We start from the raw sequence: 17,043 nt of genomic DNA on the forward strand, positions 1-17,043 counted from the left end.
CGAGCTCTCTGTAGCAGTTTAGGAGGTCTTTGGCAAGGACAGTGTCTGCAAAGATCAGCTAAGACTTGCTGGATTTAAATTTTCTAAGATGGAATGTACATAATGAGCATCATGGTGGCACCTGAGTGAGCTGGTGGCTCTAAGCAAACTGAGCTGCCCTGAGTGGGACAACGACAGTAGAGCAAGTGGCAGTCCTCCATCAGCCCTGTTACCCAAATACCATATCCTGAAAGATTGAGCACATGGAAGGCACAAACCCAGGTGTGATCTTGGCCCACTGGTGGGCTGTGGATGGAGGGAGGTGTTGCAGTGAGTGTCTGGAACCTGCAGAGCAGCTCTTCACCTTGATAGAAATGGCCCACACTGCCTTTTCTCACCTAGGGCTGGTATTTCATACGCAGGTGAACTCTTAAAAGCAGTGGGATTTTGGAAGGAATCAGAAAGGAGAGCAACAAGAGAGAAAATTACTCATTTTCCTTTTAAAGTCAGAGAACAGCGCCCTTGAATTTGGGATCATCTGTAGTCTTGATGTGCTGCAATCATCCATCAAGGATCCCTGCTGGCAACGCAGCGGTAGGAGTTGGGTAGGTTTTCACCCCCAGGGAGCATCTGCAGCTCACTGCTAGAAGGCAGAGTATAGCTTTAACCAAAATTATAAAAATATATGTAATAAAAATTAGAAATACTCAACACGTTCAAAAATTTAACATGTAAATGTTCAACGTGTACGGACACATGTATGTATGAATTACGTCTGCCAGGAAACGTCTTCGGTTTGTGGCACCCAGATTATGAAACCCTTTTGCATCCTTTTCCTCGCCTCTGCAATGTGAATTCAAGGTGTGACTGTTCTGAGCTCGAGCCTTTCTACACCTGCAGGGTCTTTGTGTTTGCGGATGTTAACATTTACTCACTGGAGGCCTGGGGCTCACCGTGCTTTTTCTTTGCCTCTGTGGAGTCTTCTAGGGTTTATTCCTTATATGACTATTTTTCTATTGCTATGTTAATGTGCATTTTTTACTATATTTGTTCCGGGCTGAAACAATATCAGAGCTGGAAAAAAAAAGAAGAATTACCTGTCAAATATTTATTTGCAGAAAGTGTGCTTTGGCTTAGCTGCCTGAAGTGACGGCAGAAACTTAGACTTACTTTTTGTTGCTTAGGTCTTTTTTTATTTCCTGCATATGTGTGAACTTGGGCAACAAATGCTGAAGATTCAGAGGTGCTTTTTCTTCTGTCCTTTGTCCCTTGCTGGCTCCATGTCACTCAGATATCCACGGCAGTAGGTACCCCTGCCCCATGGGTCAGGACTCTGACCAGTGGTGCAAGGAAGCCAATGCTCTGGAGTAGACCTGCTGTAGGATGACATTAGCACATGCCTTGTCATAGAGGGGCTTTCTATTTTCCTTTTAGAATAAACCAGTATTTCCTTGGAATTACAAAGAGGAGCGGAGATTTCTGTTAGCATTTAAGCTTTTTCTGAATTATATTTTCCATGCATTCTGAGCTCAGTCTATCCCTAAGGTTCAAGCAGCAAGGAAATTTCATCCTTGATTTAGGTCAGGAATGGAGAGGGTGAAGTGGGAGAGGAGAACATGTCCCATTTGGAAAGGCAGCAGGTATGATTTAGCTTAAGTCAAACATCAAGCCTCATGTCTGAAGATAGAGGGTACTTACAAACCTACTCTGAAGGCGGTGAGTCTGGAGCATGTTAATTTACTACCTGTCTTCTCTTAATTTGATGGAACAGCTTAGTGATGGTGCTAAAGGCAATGAGGGCCATGAGCACTGTTGGCCTCCAGGGATGGTGTGTGTGCTAGAGGACCTTGACGCCAGGCAGGACCCATGGGGTGACATGTGGCACTGGACATGCTAATACATTCAGGTTCCTCTGCCCCGGGCACGGCACCAGGGATCCACGAGGCACTTAGGAAAATAAAAATTTTGGAGGATGATCTTCTGTCTCAATGAGGCAGCTGGTATTTTTGGGGCAGGACTGGGTGAGCTGGTCACAGTGCCTTTTGCAGGAACTGGGGAGCCTTGCCTGTGCAGACCAGTAAGACCATTAGGGCAGGCTTCAGTGCCAGCTGTTGTGATGAACATGTGCTGTTGAAGGATCTACCTTAGCTATCTCAGTACATATTATATTGCATTTCTGGTGTTATCTTAGATATGGAGATTCTCAGAAGAGTGTGTTGTATTTACAAGCTAAATTATCCTTCATTCAGATTGTATTTTGGGCAGGAGTAAGTGTAGAGGTGTGAATGATGGGAGAAAGAGGAGGAGAGAGGATGGAAGGAGGCATTTTTTGAAAAACATTGAAATAAGGATCTCTGCAGGAACATTTCCAGAGGGACATATGTTTTTAATACTATTAACACAGAGATCAGAAGCCCAGATAAAGGTTTTGCTACCTTTCTGCTCTATGCAGGGTTTGCTTATGGTCCAGGACAGACCCTGCCCTGCGGAGCTGAGGATTAAATGGGAAGGGAAAAGAGGATGCTGCCAGGTTGGCATTGCAAGAAGGATGCTGGGATCTGAGGGGTGATGGAGTGATCTTGCCAAAGCTCGTAACACAACTCTTGCAAAAGAGCTGGGGGTAAAACCTAGTTTTCTTAGGTCTCAGCTCGGCACACCTCTTCCATTACTTGATTTTCTAGAAGCTTGTTTATGCCTGTTGTTAAAAAAAGCCTACATTTGCTTGGTTTTTTGTGGGGTTTTTTTTGTTTGGGGGGGGGGGGAGGACTGTGTTTTTGCTTTGAAAGCCATCTCCACAGCAACTAATGGCAGCACCACACACACCACACAGAGGTTTTGACAGCAGTTACAAAGGAAGGACACAGCCCAGGTTAACTGCTGCACAGCAGAGATCTTGATTACATCCAGGTAAACCCAGTAATTAGGAGAAGAGAGAGGGGAAGGTAAGAAACAAGAAGGCACATTAGGGGAACTTAAGTCCTGAGGGTCTCAGAGATGGGTGTGGCTATGTGATGGGCAAGGTGACCACAGCCGTGGTGCCCCAGCAGTCTAGATGCATGCCAGGCTGCTCCAGCTGCTTGACCTTCATCTTGATGGTTTTGGGATTCATTTAGGTGGGATTATCTCAGGCTGTGCACAGGAGCTCAGCCTTGTTTTCCAAAAGGGACCCAGTCTATAATACAATGTGATTTTGAGGTTGCCTGTTGTTAACTGAAAGAAACAATCCAACTCTGGCAAAGAGCTAGGCTGGATGAAGTCATCAAGCTCATCTTTTCCCCACATCTGTAATTTCCACCCTGAAAGCAGTCCATGTCTCTATGTGAAATCTGCTCAGCCCAAGACAAGCAGATGAGGCTCAGAACAGAAGAACTTTTTATTGCCCATTAAAAAATAATAAACCACCTGCTGCCAATGCCACTTCTGCTGCAGTTGTTGCATCGTAGAGAGAAGTCCCTGTTTTGTAGAGGGAGACTTCTGTAGCCTTAACGGGCAGTCAGCATTTGTTTGGGGAGTCACTAAACTGTCCATAGGCAGTAGCCAGAGCTTTCAGCCCCCTTCAGCAGCTCCATGATGGTGGGCTGGATGTCCAAGGGCAGCAAGCATGAGGCAGTTAATCCTGGATTTAGGAACCTGAAGGTTAGTCACAAAACAGGCTAATAAAGACTTGAATATGGGTGGTTGCTGTCTACAGTCATCTCCTAGCAAGGCTCATAGGCTGATCTTTCCTCCCTGTGTGGTTGACGCAGCAGATGCTTCCCTCTTTCATCACATCACTAATTGCCTAAGGTGGTTGTTGCCTGAAGAAGGGTGCTGTTAGGGAAGGATGCTGGAGGAGCAAAGCTGAGGTCTTCCCTGTAGCCAGCATCAGCAAAGAGATGGAGGAATTAGTGGATTTATGGACTTTAATGCTGATTGCCTAAGCCAAGATGAGCCTTCATAGCTGGAGAAAAGCTTCCCTTGCCACTGTAGGCAGGTGGGAGCATTGTACTTGGATGGCATGCATCAAAACCTCTTTCTGCTGCAGATGAATGACTCTCCAGGCTGCGTGCTGACTCCAGGAATCAAGAAGGAGCTTCTTCCCAAGGAAAAGGAAAATGTTGTATTCCCAGATCCTTGCCCTGGCTGTGGCTGTGGTGCAGTACAGAGCCTTGGCTGTTCATGAAGGTATGTGACAAGTGGGCTACCATGAATGCAGCAGCTGGGGGTGATGCTGAGACACATCAGGGAGAAAAATGACCTTTTTCAAGCAGCTGTTTTGGCTAACGTCATGGATGCATACGCAGATGCTGTCAGGGTGGAGCTGTAGTGCCAATGCCTTTAACTTCTGCATAGAGTCCTTTTAGGTCAGGATTGTCTGGCTAACAGAGCATCTCAGGTGGCCACAAAAGGCAGGCAGGACCTGACTTGCTGCACTTGGGTTTATGGGGAAATCAGAAAATCTTGCTGTCCTGCCTCTGATACTGTCCCACCTCAGCTGCTCCAGAGGAAGGTGGGGAGAAAGGGAAAACCTGTCCCAACCTGATTCCTCTTCTGATCACCAAAAGCTGGTACAGGCCACCACACAGAGATATGAGAGAAAAGTCCTCAAGAAATTCTTGAGGCCTTCTGCTACTATTTAGAGAGTCGAAACAGGACAACTCAACTCCTCCTTGGCTCCCTGTTGCCTGTGCAAGTCTACAAAGGACTTTTGGGGAGAAGGAGCCAGAGCCAAAAGGTAGGAGACAAAAGTACCCCAGAGAAGAGCCTCATGGAGCTACAGCATGATCCATGGCATGCCTCTGTAGGCTCAGGGTCCTGCAGGAGGGGGACGCTCCTTGTGAGCATCCTGTGAAGCTAATCCAGAACTCCCAGGACTGTCATGGGGTTGGGTATGAGCCAATAAGTCCTCCCTCATCAAATTGATCTGCAGCAACAAGCCCCCAGGCTTTGAAGGTATAAATTCACCTGGTCTAAATCCAATAAATTCAACAAGGAGTTAATGGAAGCTTTGACATCAGCTACAAAATTAACTTGATTAAGTTCCTGCCTGTCAATTAAGCCAATATACTTGACTATAATGCTATTTAATTCAAAGCTGGGAACAGTGCAATAAATCAACGTTTACAGATGTCTCTGGCAAACCTGTGATTGATGAAACGTGGTAATTTTGGAGGTGCATGGAAAATTTCAAATAAAATCATATCCCCCTGTGATTAATATAGCTGTCTGTGTTGGTATTTTCTCCAGAAGGTACCAATCCAAATATTCTTAACATCACATGTTTCCAATGACAGCCTCAGGTACCTGATCCAAGCAGCACAAACACGCTTGGGTTTTATTGCCAAGCTGAGCCTGAAAGGTGCTCTTGGCCCAGCATCTCACAGAATGGGCTCTTGTTGCCACTTTATAGAGAAAGGCTGCCTTTTTTAATCCCTTGGACCTCTTGCTTGTTGTCTTTGTCATTATCCCTGGATGCAAACGAGGGCAGGAGCATTGTGCAGGGTGAGTGAGGCTCTGAGGGGCCAGGCATGGATGGAGGAGGCTTTCTGGGGATTTGGGATGTGGAGAGGTAGGTAGCAAAGGACCCTCTGATACCAATGGCATTTTGAGTATGTTTTCTGGATCAGGGCCAAAAATCCAGATCTCCCAGGAAAAGCTGTCTGCACTGCCTTGAGTAGCTCCAAGAGGTGGGTGATTTTGGGAGGGCTGGTGGATGGTCTTCTCCATCTTGTTGAACCTTCGTTGGGATTTTTCTTGTGGTAATACAGGTTGTGGTTACCCTGATAAGCTGTTGAACAGTTTCCACCAGTGCTGAGGTCAGAGCCAAGGACTGGCATTGCCTTCCCTCTGAGTCCTTCTAGGGGAACAGGGACATCAAGGTCCAAGCGAGGGGAAAGGGGTAGATCCAAAATAGAAGTGGCAGCTGGGAAAAGAGTGGTGATCTGCTATTAGCAGCTGAGCTGCCTCCAAGGCACCCCTGACATCTCAGCTGAAAAACACTTACAGAGCATTGAGAGGGGAAGGGAGGACTCAACAGAGAGCTCTAGGAAGGAAAATTGAAATAATTGTCTCCCATTTTTGTCAAGGGAAAATGTTTTATATTCCCAGCTGGGTACAAGTTAAATGAAAAAGAGCCAGTCATTATATTTCTGCAGTAAACATAACTGTTAAGTCATGAAGAGCTCAATGTCAGGAGGCACAAAGAAAGATGAAGAAACCAAAAAGCCTTTGCTAACAAAGACCCTTGGACTGCCATCTATCCGCAGCTGGCAAGTGATCCTCCATCCTGCTGTGTGGCCAAAGAGGATGGACTAGGGACACAACAATGAAGGAGAGCACAAAACCTGCATCTTCCCAAGCCCTTTGGAGAGCCTGCTTATAGAAAAGTCTAAATTGAAGAGATCAAGCTAAAACAGGGTTTCCATTGCAGCAGAAGCATGAGAAACCTGCCTAGCGCGTCTCCCCAGCAAACTGGAACAATTGCTGCAGGCTGGTTGGGTATGACTTGATTTCCAGACCTGCAGCTGAAAGTCAAGGCAGTAGCTGGGTGAAGTCCAAAGCAGCAGTGACACAAAATGAGGGGGGGGGGAAATCAAAGAAGTTGAGCTCAGTCCTGGTGAGCAAGTCTGCAGTACAAAAAGCCCTCCTCCAGCAGCCAGCGCAGCCTCCGTTTTAGCAGCCCTACAGTAATAACTCAGCATCTATCTGCAAGGGAGAGAAACACCAAAGAAAATGTAAATTTTGAACTTCCCTTGTAGAGCCCTCACTAATTTAAGCGTCCCTAAAAGTCATCAGATTTCTGTCCATGAAATGTATTTATCGGATGCCTAAAGAAAATGAAATTCAATTGAGACTGAACACTGTAAAGGGAAATATGCCTTGATGTTCATTAAACAAATTCCCCTGTACACCTGTCCCTTCCCTGCCAGCTGGCATCAGATAGCTCCGGCTTTGTACAGAAAAATCGCTCAAATTGTTCATTCTTTGCACAAGATACTTTTCATGCTCAGAGCCTCTGGCAGCTTGGCAAGAGGGGAGCATTGCAGAGCTGAATGCACGGAGCATCCTGAGCTCGCTCTGTGCAGGACTGGAAGACTGGGTTGTTTTAGGGCTGGCAAAGCATGGATGGCCAGGTGGCCCCATGTCTGCATGGGTGTCTTACGCTGGCTCTGGAGACCTTGATGCAAGAAGCCCAGGATGGTTGGTGGAGTGGCAGAGCTGCCACATTCCCAAAATTCAGTTGTGCATGTATCAGATGTTGATGTCTGCCTGTGGGCATATGGAAGCCCCAGGCATCCACTTGCTTCCAGCATGTCCTACAGACCTGCATGCCTTGATGGATCTGGGCCTCGATGTTTGTGGTTCAAATGAGAAAATTCCCCTGGGTGAGAACAACAAAATGGGTAATTATGAGGAAATTAAAGAGAACAAAGCAGCCTGTTGCTCTGGGAAGCCCATGGTTACCCACTTCACTGGGCCTAAGCATGGTCTGTTTTCCTTAGCTGCAGTATCTTGGGGGTTCTCATGACTCAGTGGGGTTTATGTCCTGGCTGGCTTATTGCATGGTGTGAGATGAGCCTTCTTGCCCCTCTTCTCCCTCAGCATGCAGGACGGCGGAGGTGGCTGACATTTTGTTCCTTGTGGGGCAGTCAGAGGGCACAGAGAGGGAGAGATACTGGCTGGTCAAGGACTTCATCATCAGCATGGCCCGTTCCTTTGAGAACGTGGTGATGGGCAAAGGAGGCATCCGGCTGGCAGTGGCACTCTATGGGGAGAAACCAAGGTGGGTCAGTCCATCCTCTACCACCAGCACCCAGGTTTCTATAGCACTATAGCTCTAGACGAGCAACTATGTCCCCATGGTTAAAGAGCTCTTGCTGCTCTGCTAAGAGCACAGCAAGAGTTCAACCCCTAGCAGTATCACCAGAGTCTAGAGGTGCTTGACCGTGGGGGACTCTTTCAGGGGAGGGAGGCTGATATTTAATGCCGGCACAAGAAATTCCCCACCATCTAATTCTAGATAGCATTTTATGGTAACAAGGCACTGGGGCTCATACCCTGGACTCCCTTGACCACTGTGAAGAGGACTCTCTTCTTTTATTGCTCTCTACAACTACCTGAAAGGGGGTTGTGGTGAGGTGGGTGTTGGTCTCTTCTCCCAAGTAACTAGCAATAGAACGAGAGGAAATTGCTTCAAGTTGCACCAGGGGAGGTTTAGACTAGATGTTAGGAAAAATTTTTTTACTGAATGGTCAAACATTGGCACAGGCTGCCCAGGGAGGTGGTGGAGGCACCATCACTGGAAGGATTCAAAAAACATGTAGACGTGGCACTTCAGGACATGGTTTAGTGGGCATGGTGGTATTGGGTTGATGTTTGGACTTGATGATCTTGAAGGTCTTTTCCAACCTTAATGATTCTGTGATTCTGTGACTACAGATATGAGCCTAGTGTGACCAGCTAAGTGTCAATATTATTGCTGGTCGTTACTATTAGCAATGCATCCTTGCTGTAACAATAGTGTTTTCTTGCTCCTTATTCACTCGTATTGCCCCATTTCTCATTCCTAGGATGAGTATTGAGCTCACAGATTACGTGACCATTGAAGAAATGCTGGTGGCAATCCAGGATCTCTCCCTCAAAGGTGGCAGCTTAAAAACAGGGTCAGCTCTGGCTTTTGCGGCTCACACCATGTCTCGCCTGGACATGCTGCGAGAGGATGCGGCAAAGGTAAGCAACCTTCTGTGATGACTTCCCTGGTGTCATCCTTGGTAGGTATCAGACCTCTAACTTCTTTAACTGAAGGCATAAATGAGATGGTTGGGTTTTATTTACCCCATCTGATTTTTGGGACAGGCACCTCCAGATTTTCAAAGGACTGACTCACTTTTTTAAAATGCTTATATTTCTGCATGGATTGCAGAGAGACCCAGCGCTCTAATCTTAAATGCCTCCAAAATGAGTACCCATTCAGGGCACTTAGAATCATAGAATGATTAAGGTTGGAAAAGACCTCTAAGATCACCAAGTCCAACCGTCAACCCACCACCACCATGCTCACTAAACCATGTCCTGAAGTGCTATGTCTACAGCTACTGCATAAGCTAACTGAGCAGGCTCACGGCATGATTAAGACACGGAGACGAGTTGTGGTATTGGTGCAGGCAGCTGCTGCTAATAGTCTGCCATCCACTCTGGTTACAGAGAGTGGCAGTACAGTCAGCATCTTACTCCAAAAGCAGACACGTTGCAGTGTCTTTACCTTTCAGACATCTGTTCTGGGTCATTGGTTTCTTCAGATCATTTTTTAAGAAATTATTTTGTTCATAATATCTAAGGGGCTCTGAGGATGCTGAGGATGCTAAAGAGAAGGTGTTGCATTCTGTTGTGCTCTGCAGGCTGTATGAAACAGTTCACTCTGCTCTGCTCTGCTCTGGTGGTAGATGGTCTTGAAATCAAGAAGGAGGCAGCCGCATGGGGAGTGGATAAACCCCACGAATTGTGTCTGAAACTATCACAGCCAGCTTTCGCCTCTCATGGGCCTCCCACATTTGCAGCTTGGTGCAGCACCTTCTCCTTTGCTCTGAGATCCTGCATGCCAAATGTGGTCTGTGTGATCCCTGTGATTGGAGTGGTGTGATCAGTGTGGTCAATGAGACCTGTTTTGGGTCACAAGGCAGGAGGGAGAACACAATGCTACAGGTGGGATGTGTTACCCGCCTCAACTACCTGCTTAGGTGTTGCAGCAAGGTGTGTCTTCATTATAGTATCCCATGTGCCAGCCATACCTCCTGCTACGTGATCTGACATGGGACTCACCAAAAAGCTTGAGATGTCTGGGGTTGCTGAGTTGGCTGTCATTTAAACCCAGGCTGTGGCTGAGAGACTTTCTTACCACGTGATAGCACCATCCAGGTGCTGGTGGCCAAGTGTGTTGTCTAAGGTGTCTGAGTCCTTCTATAAGAGATGCTCTTGTGGACTTGTAGGGGTGAATCCTCTCTCTGTGCTGGCATTAATCGCCTTCTGGACCCAGAGTTACTGCCCCAAGCAGAGGTGAGACACAGTTGGGCAGGAGAAGACATGCAGAGAAGATGCTGACATGAGCAGCAGCATTCATGCTCTGCTTCCTTCACATGCTCATGGAAGCTGATTTCATGTGACTAACCCCAGAGGTGTAGGTTATCAAAGGATTTATTTTCAACTGCCCATCCCTTTAGAGAGATGGACTTCATCCAAGGTCTGGCTTGTCAGTGTCAAAATCCTGCAACTGTCTCTGGATTCTCCTCATGTTGTGCTATTTCATTCTCTGTCTCTTATGCCAATTCTTGTAGGTAGTTGTTTTGATCACAGATGGGAAATCCAGCGACGCAGTTGAAAATGAAGCACGGGCCCTGCGGGATGGGGGGGTGACAGTGTTTGCTGTAGGTACGTACGGACACACTAAGTTACACCAAATACGGTGTGCGCACCAACACATGGTCTACACCCTGGGGAAGATTCCTGATGCACAAACCTCTAAAAATTGCACCCATCCCCAGGTTCAGTCAATAGCACCTACTGCAAGTACAGGAAAATCACATCTGTGCTGTGCTTGGGTATTTTTTGTTGTTGTGGATAGCTGATTTATTCAGTGGAAACCTGAGGGTCTGCATCTGTCAAAACTACTTGCGAATTCAGGAGGAGTTCAATAAATAGTTCCATAAAACTCAAAATGTTTTGATGTGACATTTTCAAAAATGAAATGTTTTTACTTTTGAAGGTTTCTCTTAATGGGGTTGAGAGACCAACCTCAGCTACATTACAGAATCACACAGAATCACAGAAACACTAGGTTTAAAATGTCCATCAGAATAATTCCATGGGCAAGGAAAAGTTTCAGTGCCCCACCCTCCCCCAAGAGTTAAGTCAAATTACAAGTCAAATCCTTCCCTTCACCAAACATCTCAGGGGAGAAGAAGAGGGTGGTGGTGTTTCATTATAGAGAGTAACAGTCCATTTGGACAAATGAGAGGTGAAAATTAGGGAGGGTTGGTTTGTTGGGGTTCGCCCCCCTTTTTTTTTTTAATTCAACCACAGGGAAAGCCTGCAATTTTCACACAGCCTCCCGAAGTCCCATTGTCTGCTCATCCATCAGAAGGGTACAAATGTCTCTGTATCCAATGGGAAGGATGAGGCCAGATCTTGCCCTGCTCCTTTTCTCTCTCCACCCCAAGAGAGCTTTCCACCTCTAGGCCCATGAGCAGCCGAATACCCTGGGGCAATCTCTAACATGCCTCTGGAGAAAACCTTGACCTCTTTTCCTTGATGAAAGAGGCTTCATCTGCTCCACCACTGCCCGTCCAGCTTGATAGTCCATTCCTTGTTTCATCCTTTGCCGTGGGCAGCGTGACTACAAAGCTGCTGTAAAACCCAAAGGCCAGCAGGTTGCTCCCACTTGCTCCTGACAGGCCTTGCCAATGATGCCTGGCCTGCCCCAGGGATGGTGTTTGATGTCCTCCTTTCCTCTTCTTTTCTTCTTCTAGGAATTAAGGATGCTGACAAGAAGGAACTGAAAAAAATAGCTTCAGAGCCCACCGCAGAGCATGTACTTTATGTTGATGATTTCCACCTGCTCCACAACGTGGCCCGTAAGCTCTCTCGAAGGCTCTGTTTCACTGCCTCAGAGCCACCACGGCCCATCAAGCAGACTGTGCAAGGTGTGTACGGGCTCTCCCTTTATCCTGCTTTCCACCTGCTCGAACCAGCCCCTTCCCAGTCCCTGGACATGGCAGCCACACCACGAAGATGGACCTCTCGCATCCCCTCTGTTCATCACAAGGGAGCTTTAGGGGTTGGATGACCCTAGAGGAGCAGCCAGCTCATGGAGCATCTATTGCTTGGGGGTCAGTGGTCCTGTGTGTTTTGCTTGTGTCTGCATCTCCGTGGTTTGTCTAGTGATGCTGGATCCTGGAAATCTTGCTGCCCGTTCAAATAAAAGGAGCAGCAATGGGCTGGGGCGGCATTTCTGCCCCTTGGGGACTTTCGTCATGGGCCTCCAGCAGCACAGCTTAGGGTCTCAAGAGGAACTTCATTCCTTGCAGAAGATCCAAAGAGCAGCCAAAGAGATCTCCAAAGAGATCTAGATCTCTCCCCAAAGAGGTATTGATGTTGTAGTGAATCCAGAGGTGATGGCAATGAATTCCTGCCCCCATCTTGGCACACAAAGTCAGGAAATTAGTTAAAAGCTTGGGGGCAGAGCTTGGGAGAACTTCATCCAAATCCTTAAAGGGTCTCTTTTTGATTTCTCTGTGGTTCTGTAGCACTTCAGGGCTTCCTGTGACATTTCATGGAGAGTTCAAGCTTTCTGGCAGACTCTTTTCTGGTGGCAGTAAAGAGAAAGGCGGGAAGGAGCTGATGCCCTATGCATAAAGCAGGTGTTCACAGGGCAAATACAGCCAGAACCAGTTTTGTTTTCCATTCTTGGGCCTGGAAACAGATCCCAGCTGCCCTTACACTCTCAACCTAAGTGAGTGCCATCTATACCCAAGGCTTTCTCTGCACTGAATATGTTGACTCCATCAGTGAACAGCTTGCACATGTACAGCACCGGTACCATCATGCTCCAAACCAAAGGCCTTTCCTTTCTCTTTTTGCAGCTGAGAAGATCATCGGCCCCCAGGGTTTACATGTCACTGAGCACAGCCACAGCTCACTGCGACTCACGTGGGTGCCAGCTACAGGGAGGGTGACGGGGTACCATGTCCATCTGCATCCCTTGCTGCCTTCGGGGCAGCCAGTTTCGGAGGACCAGCGGCAGGTAGAGTTGCATTCCCATTTTGCAGAGCACCAGTTGCAGGTCCCGGTGTGAGGGGTTAGTCCTCTGCTGAGGCTGCTGATGGCACAGCCTGATTAGGAGATGGCAGCATGTCCCTCAGCCATCCCGGTCACAGCCCAGTGCATTGGCATAAATTCCTGAAGCTTGAAGTGAAGGTCCATAGATAGACAATCGTATTTTCAGGTGTGTTGATTGCTCCTGCTAATTTTGGCATCGCTGTTGTGATGAGATGGAGTTTCTGGCAGTGACGGAGGGGAAGGTAGGGTGGAGGAAGGATGCAACATGAATTGGCACAAACTCCATTGGGGTGATAAGAACAGGTCCATGGGAAGCACTCTTTCTCTCCTTACCTCTGTGATACCACCTCTCACATAAGCCCATCCAGCTTCCCTAGCAGCATCTCCTGTTCCTCTTACTGCCAAGATTGTTCAGCTTGGTAAGATCTCCACGTGTTTAGTTTTGGATGTGACGTGTCCTTGTGTGAAGGATGCTGCCATGTGTGCCAGCTCACTTTGGTTCAGCTTGGTCACTGCAGAAAGTTTGAGAGCAAGATTGAAGGATAGAAGATGTATGCGTAAAAGCTTTGATTTCTAATAATAGAACAAAGCTATGAAAGCATAAATTATTAAAGTTAAGATTATTAATTGTATTAATTATTAAGATTGTATTTAACAAGAATGATCATCCTTGGCTGCTTCAGAATCTCATAAGAACAGAGTGAAAACACAGAAGTTGTGTCTCCACCTCTCTTGCCCTCATGTTATATTGAAATCTCCCTCTATGAGCTTAAAAGAAACTTTCTTTGTGAAAGATGGTTGCTTTTCCTCCATTTACTTCAAGGGGGCTGGGGACCACCCTTATGCACTCTGTTGTCTTCATGGAGTTTTTTCTGGACTACCCCGTGAAACCCACCCTTGGTATGCTATGTCCATCATGAACCTGGATATCATCTGAGGATCGCAATGTTCTGAGTTAGTGCATTTTAAGAGGCTCCTGCTCATGGAAGTCATTTTGTACCAGATGTGAAGCCTCATGCTACTAACCCGTTGCAAATATAGGGGTCTTCTACTGTCATGGAGGTGTAATGATGTCCTTTGCTCCCTGTGTGACAGATTGTGGTGGATGGTGACAAAAGTACTGTGCTGGTGACTGATCTGAAATCCAACACCAAGTATGTCTTCACAGTGAGGGCCGTGTATGCAGATGCCCTTGGGGAGTCAACAGCTGTCAAGGGGAAAACAAGTGAGTGTCTCTTCTACAGTCATCCCTGTGTGTTCCTTGTCTGTGTGGGCACAGGAAAAAACCCACTCCAAAACCATATGTGTGAGGAGTGAGGGATGGATGGGTAGGAATGGGTAGGATTCTGTGCAAATGTCCATGGTGTGGGGTGCAGGGTTGTGAGTGGGTGCAGAGCAACCCATGTGGTTAACCCATTCAAAAGTGGAGGGTGCAGCCTGCTGGATAGCTCACATCATATGATTTAATAACCAGCAGCATTTAATGAATCCAGGTTGGGATTCAGTTAATGTAACACCCATGTATCTGGGGTGAGAAAGCTTTGGGAGACCATGGGTTGGGAAATACAGACATGAGTTTTATGGAGAGATGTATATTCTAAACACCTTGAAGTGGGTGGTCCAGCGGTTGGGACTATGCATGCACTTAGGGCTTCATTTCATTCAAGGTGAACACCAAGGTGGTATGATCATGGTCTTTAGGAAATGCCCCAAGTAGTGATCTCTGATCCCATTAAATGATCTAGGCTTCCTCAGGATTGCAATCTGCCATGCCAAATCCCCTTGCTGTCACATGGCTGGCTGTAATGACAAGGTTCTTGAAACAAAGGAGCAAAGTCACTCTTGGCCAAACCCTGGAGTGTAAGGCACTAGGTCAAATGTGATGGATTGGAACAGGTTTTGTCCCAGAAGTCTCTGCACTACTGTAAGGGGTTTCAAGAATTTAAGGGATGCACTAATTCTGCTTCCTCCCCTTTTTTTCATGAAGTGCCAGTCTGCTTTGCCCAAGGGATTTTGAATAGAATTATTCCTTTCTTCTCTTTTGTTTCTTCCCCCACCCCCTGCAATTACTTAAATTGTTTGTGTTCTTGAGGGAAGATCTCCAACAGGATAAATAAATAAAGCACCTCAATAAGGTTGACTCACATGTATTTGCCAGGAATAAGATGGAATGTCTTTATAGGTGGAAATAAAGTCATTTGATCTCTTCTTATTATCCCCAACATGAAGCCAGAGGCAGAAGCTATAAATCTGTCTGCCATGGCTGGCTGGATCAAAATGGGTTCCTCTTTGTAAGAGTTGCATCCATAGGCGCAAGCAGCATTTGATTCATGTGTCCTTGCTCAGTCTGCATGAAACCACTGCAGACTTTTCTCTGCTCAGGAGGAAATGCCTTGTGGGTAGATATTTCACAGTTCCCAACACCATTCAAAGAGGAAGCCCACAAGTACTCTGCCTTGGGCATTTTCAGCTCACTTTTCAAGCAGACAAGGGTTTGGTAGAGGGGGAGTGGTTGCTTTTGAGGATTCAGCTGAGAGAATAGGGAGAATTAGTGCTGGCTGCTCACCTTTGTGTCTCTTTGTCCTTGAAGATGAAAGGTTTTCCAAGGATCTTTGCCATGGCTCTTTATTACAGCACTGTCACATCATTTTTTGCAATATGTTTGTACCCCAAAGCACCCGTGCCTCCAGTCACTAATTTCCGTGTGATAGAGGAAGGACTTTTTAGCTTGAAGGTGGCTTGGACACCTCCACTGGGCAAGCTGGAGGGCTACAAGATCTACATCCCCAGAAGTAAGTTCAGAATTTATTAATTTGTCTTGGAGTTTGCTTTAAAAAGAGCAGTGACCTGAGGACAGGAAAGGTGCCATTTTGTCCAAGGAACAATGCACCACAGAGCTCTTGGCATTACTCTGGAAGAACACCAGGTTAACCTCTTCCAGAAAGTTTGTTTCTCTAGGACAGAGGAGGAGAGTCCCTTGGAAGGCTTTCTTCCAAAGAACAAGATGAGGATGATGCTGTGCATCCCTTGGACCCATTTGCATGGTCACATTCAGACCTACCATGGATGTTTTTTCATACTCAGGTGCCTGTTTTGGTGCAGATGTGGGATGGGTTCAAGCCTTTGGTATGGCTCACACTCACATCTGTGTGATCTGGAGGGCTGGGGACAGCATGGATATGTCAAGCCTTAGCTACAGATGTAACCCTCAGCAACATTTCATGGGTTGGAGGACTTCAGCCTTGCACTTGAACCAGCTCCTATGCATGCTCTTCACTGTGAAGACATCACCATGGGATGTAAAACTCAGGCACTGGGAAGGCTTCATCACTCTTCTCCTTGATTTTGCAGCCAACAGACCAGGAATGACCTACACGCAGGTTCTGCGGGGCGATGTTTCTTCCCACGTGCTGGATAACTTGCAGGAGGATAGAGAATACACCATCAGCATCTATGCGGTGTACCCCCAGGGGCCGAGCCAGCCTGTGGCTGCTGTAGGAAGAACATGTAAGAGGTTTGACTCTGTGGCTGGTCCCTTCTTGCCCTGGGCACTGTGTTCACACTCTTTGCTGTTGATAAGCACCTCACAGTTGGTGGGTGCTGCAGCTACATGTATATCAAACGGGCAGCGTTCAACAGGTCCTTCCTAACTCTGACCTGGAGCTCTGCTCTTCTTCCATCACATGCATGGACATGGACACCCTTGAACACCATCACACTGGGAGGAAGGGTGGGAGATCTGAGCGAGCCTCACTTGCCCTCCTATTTTGCACCTACACTGCATAAAGCAAGTGAGATTGGTGCATTAGAGGCATTGGTCCTGTAAAGTGATGGTCACAGATACGGGTTTTTTTCACCACTGCTTTTATGAGATGCCTTCAGCCTTTCAGGAGGGCAGGAACCCTTATAAATCCCTCTCCTGCTGGCAGACAGGAACAGTGATGCAGGGAGGGCAGCCAGCAAAGTCCTCCACTGGCAAGTAGGTGGCCTGAGAGGTTTGTCCCCTGTCCTCCTTCCAGTGAAGCTCCTACCTGTGAAAAGCATCTTGCTGCAGAACGAGACCACTGACACACTCCAGGCAAGGTGGAGCCCCGTCCGGGGAGCAACGGGGTACAGACTCACCTGGACATCAGCAGGTAGAGACTCAGGAATGGGATGCATGCATCAGTGAGCAGGGACATGGAGGGACAGGAGCTGTGAGGTCCCCAAGACATCGGGGGCACTGACACCTTCTGTATCCAGACATGCAACAAG

The 17,043-nt window shown here is 47.2% G+C and overlaps 1 protein-coding gene across 1 annotated transcript; it reads left to right on the top strand.

The window, feature by feature from the left end:
- Window positions 1-7,560: 7,560 nt before the first annotated feature.
- On the top strand, window positions 7,561-16,463 carry LOC104619866 (collagen alpha-1(XIV) chain-like; the record flags this gene model as incomplete). Its single annotated transcript, XM_010285900.1, has 9 exons — window positions 7,561-7,741; window positions 8,529-8,688; window positions 10,290-10,383; window positions 11,481-11,654; window positions 12,594-12,754; window positions 13,885-14,014; window positions 15,465-15,581; window positions 16,141-16,296; window positions 16,429-16,463. Coding segments are annotated over 9 exons (1,184 nt in total), but the record flags the coding sequence as incomplete, so codon positions are not given.
- Between the last annotated feature and the right edge of the window lie 580 nt (window positions 16,464-17,043).

This window comes from Phaethon lepturus, unplaced genomic scaffold (genome assembly GCF_000687285.1).
Source record: "Phaethon lepturus isolate BGI_N335 unplaced genomic scaffold, ASM68728v1 scaffold14984, whole genome shotgun sequence".
In the NCBI taxonomy this organism is placed as follows: Eukaryota; Metazoa; Chordata; class Aves; order Phaethontiformes; family Phaethontidae; genus Phaethon; species Phaethon lepturus.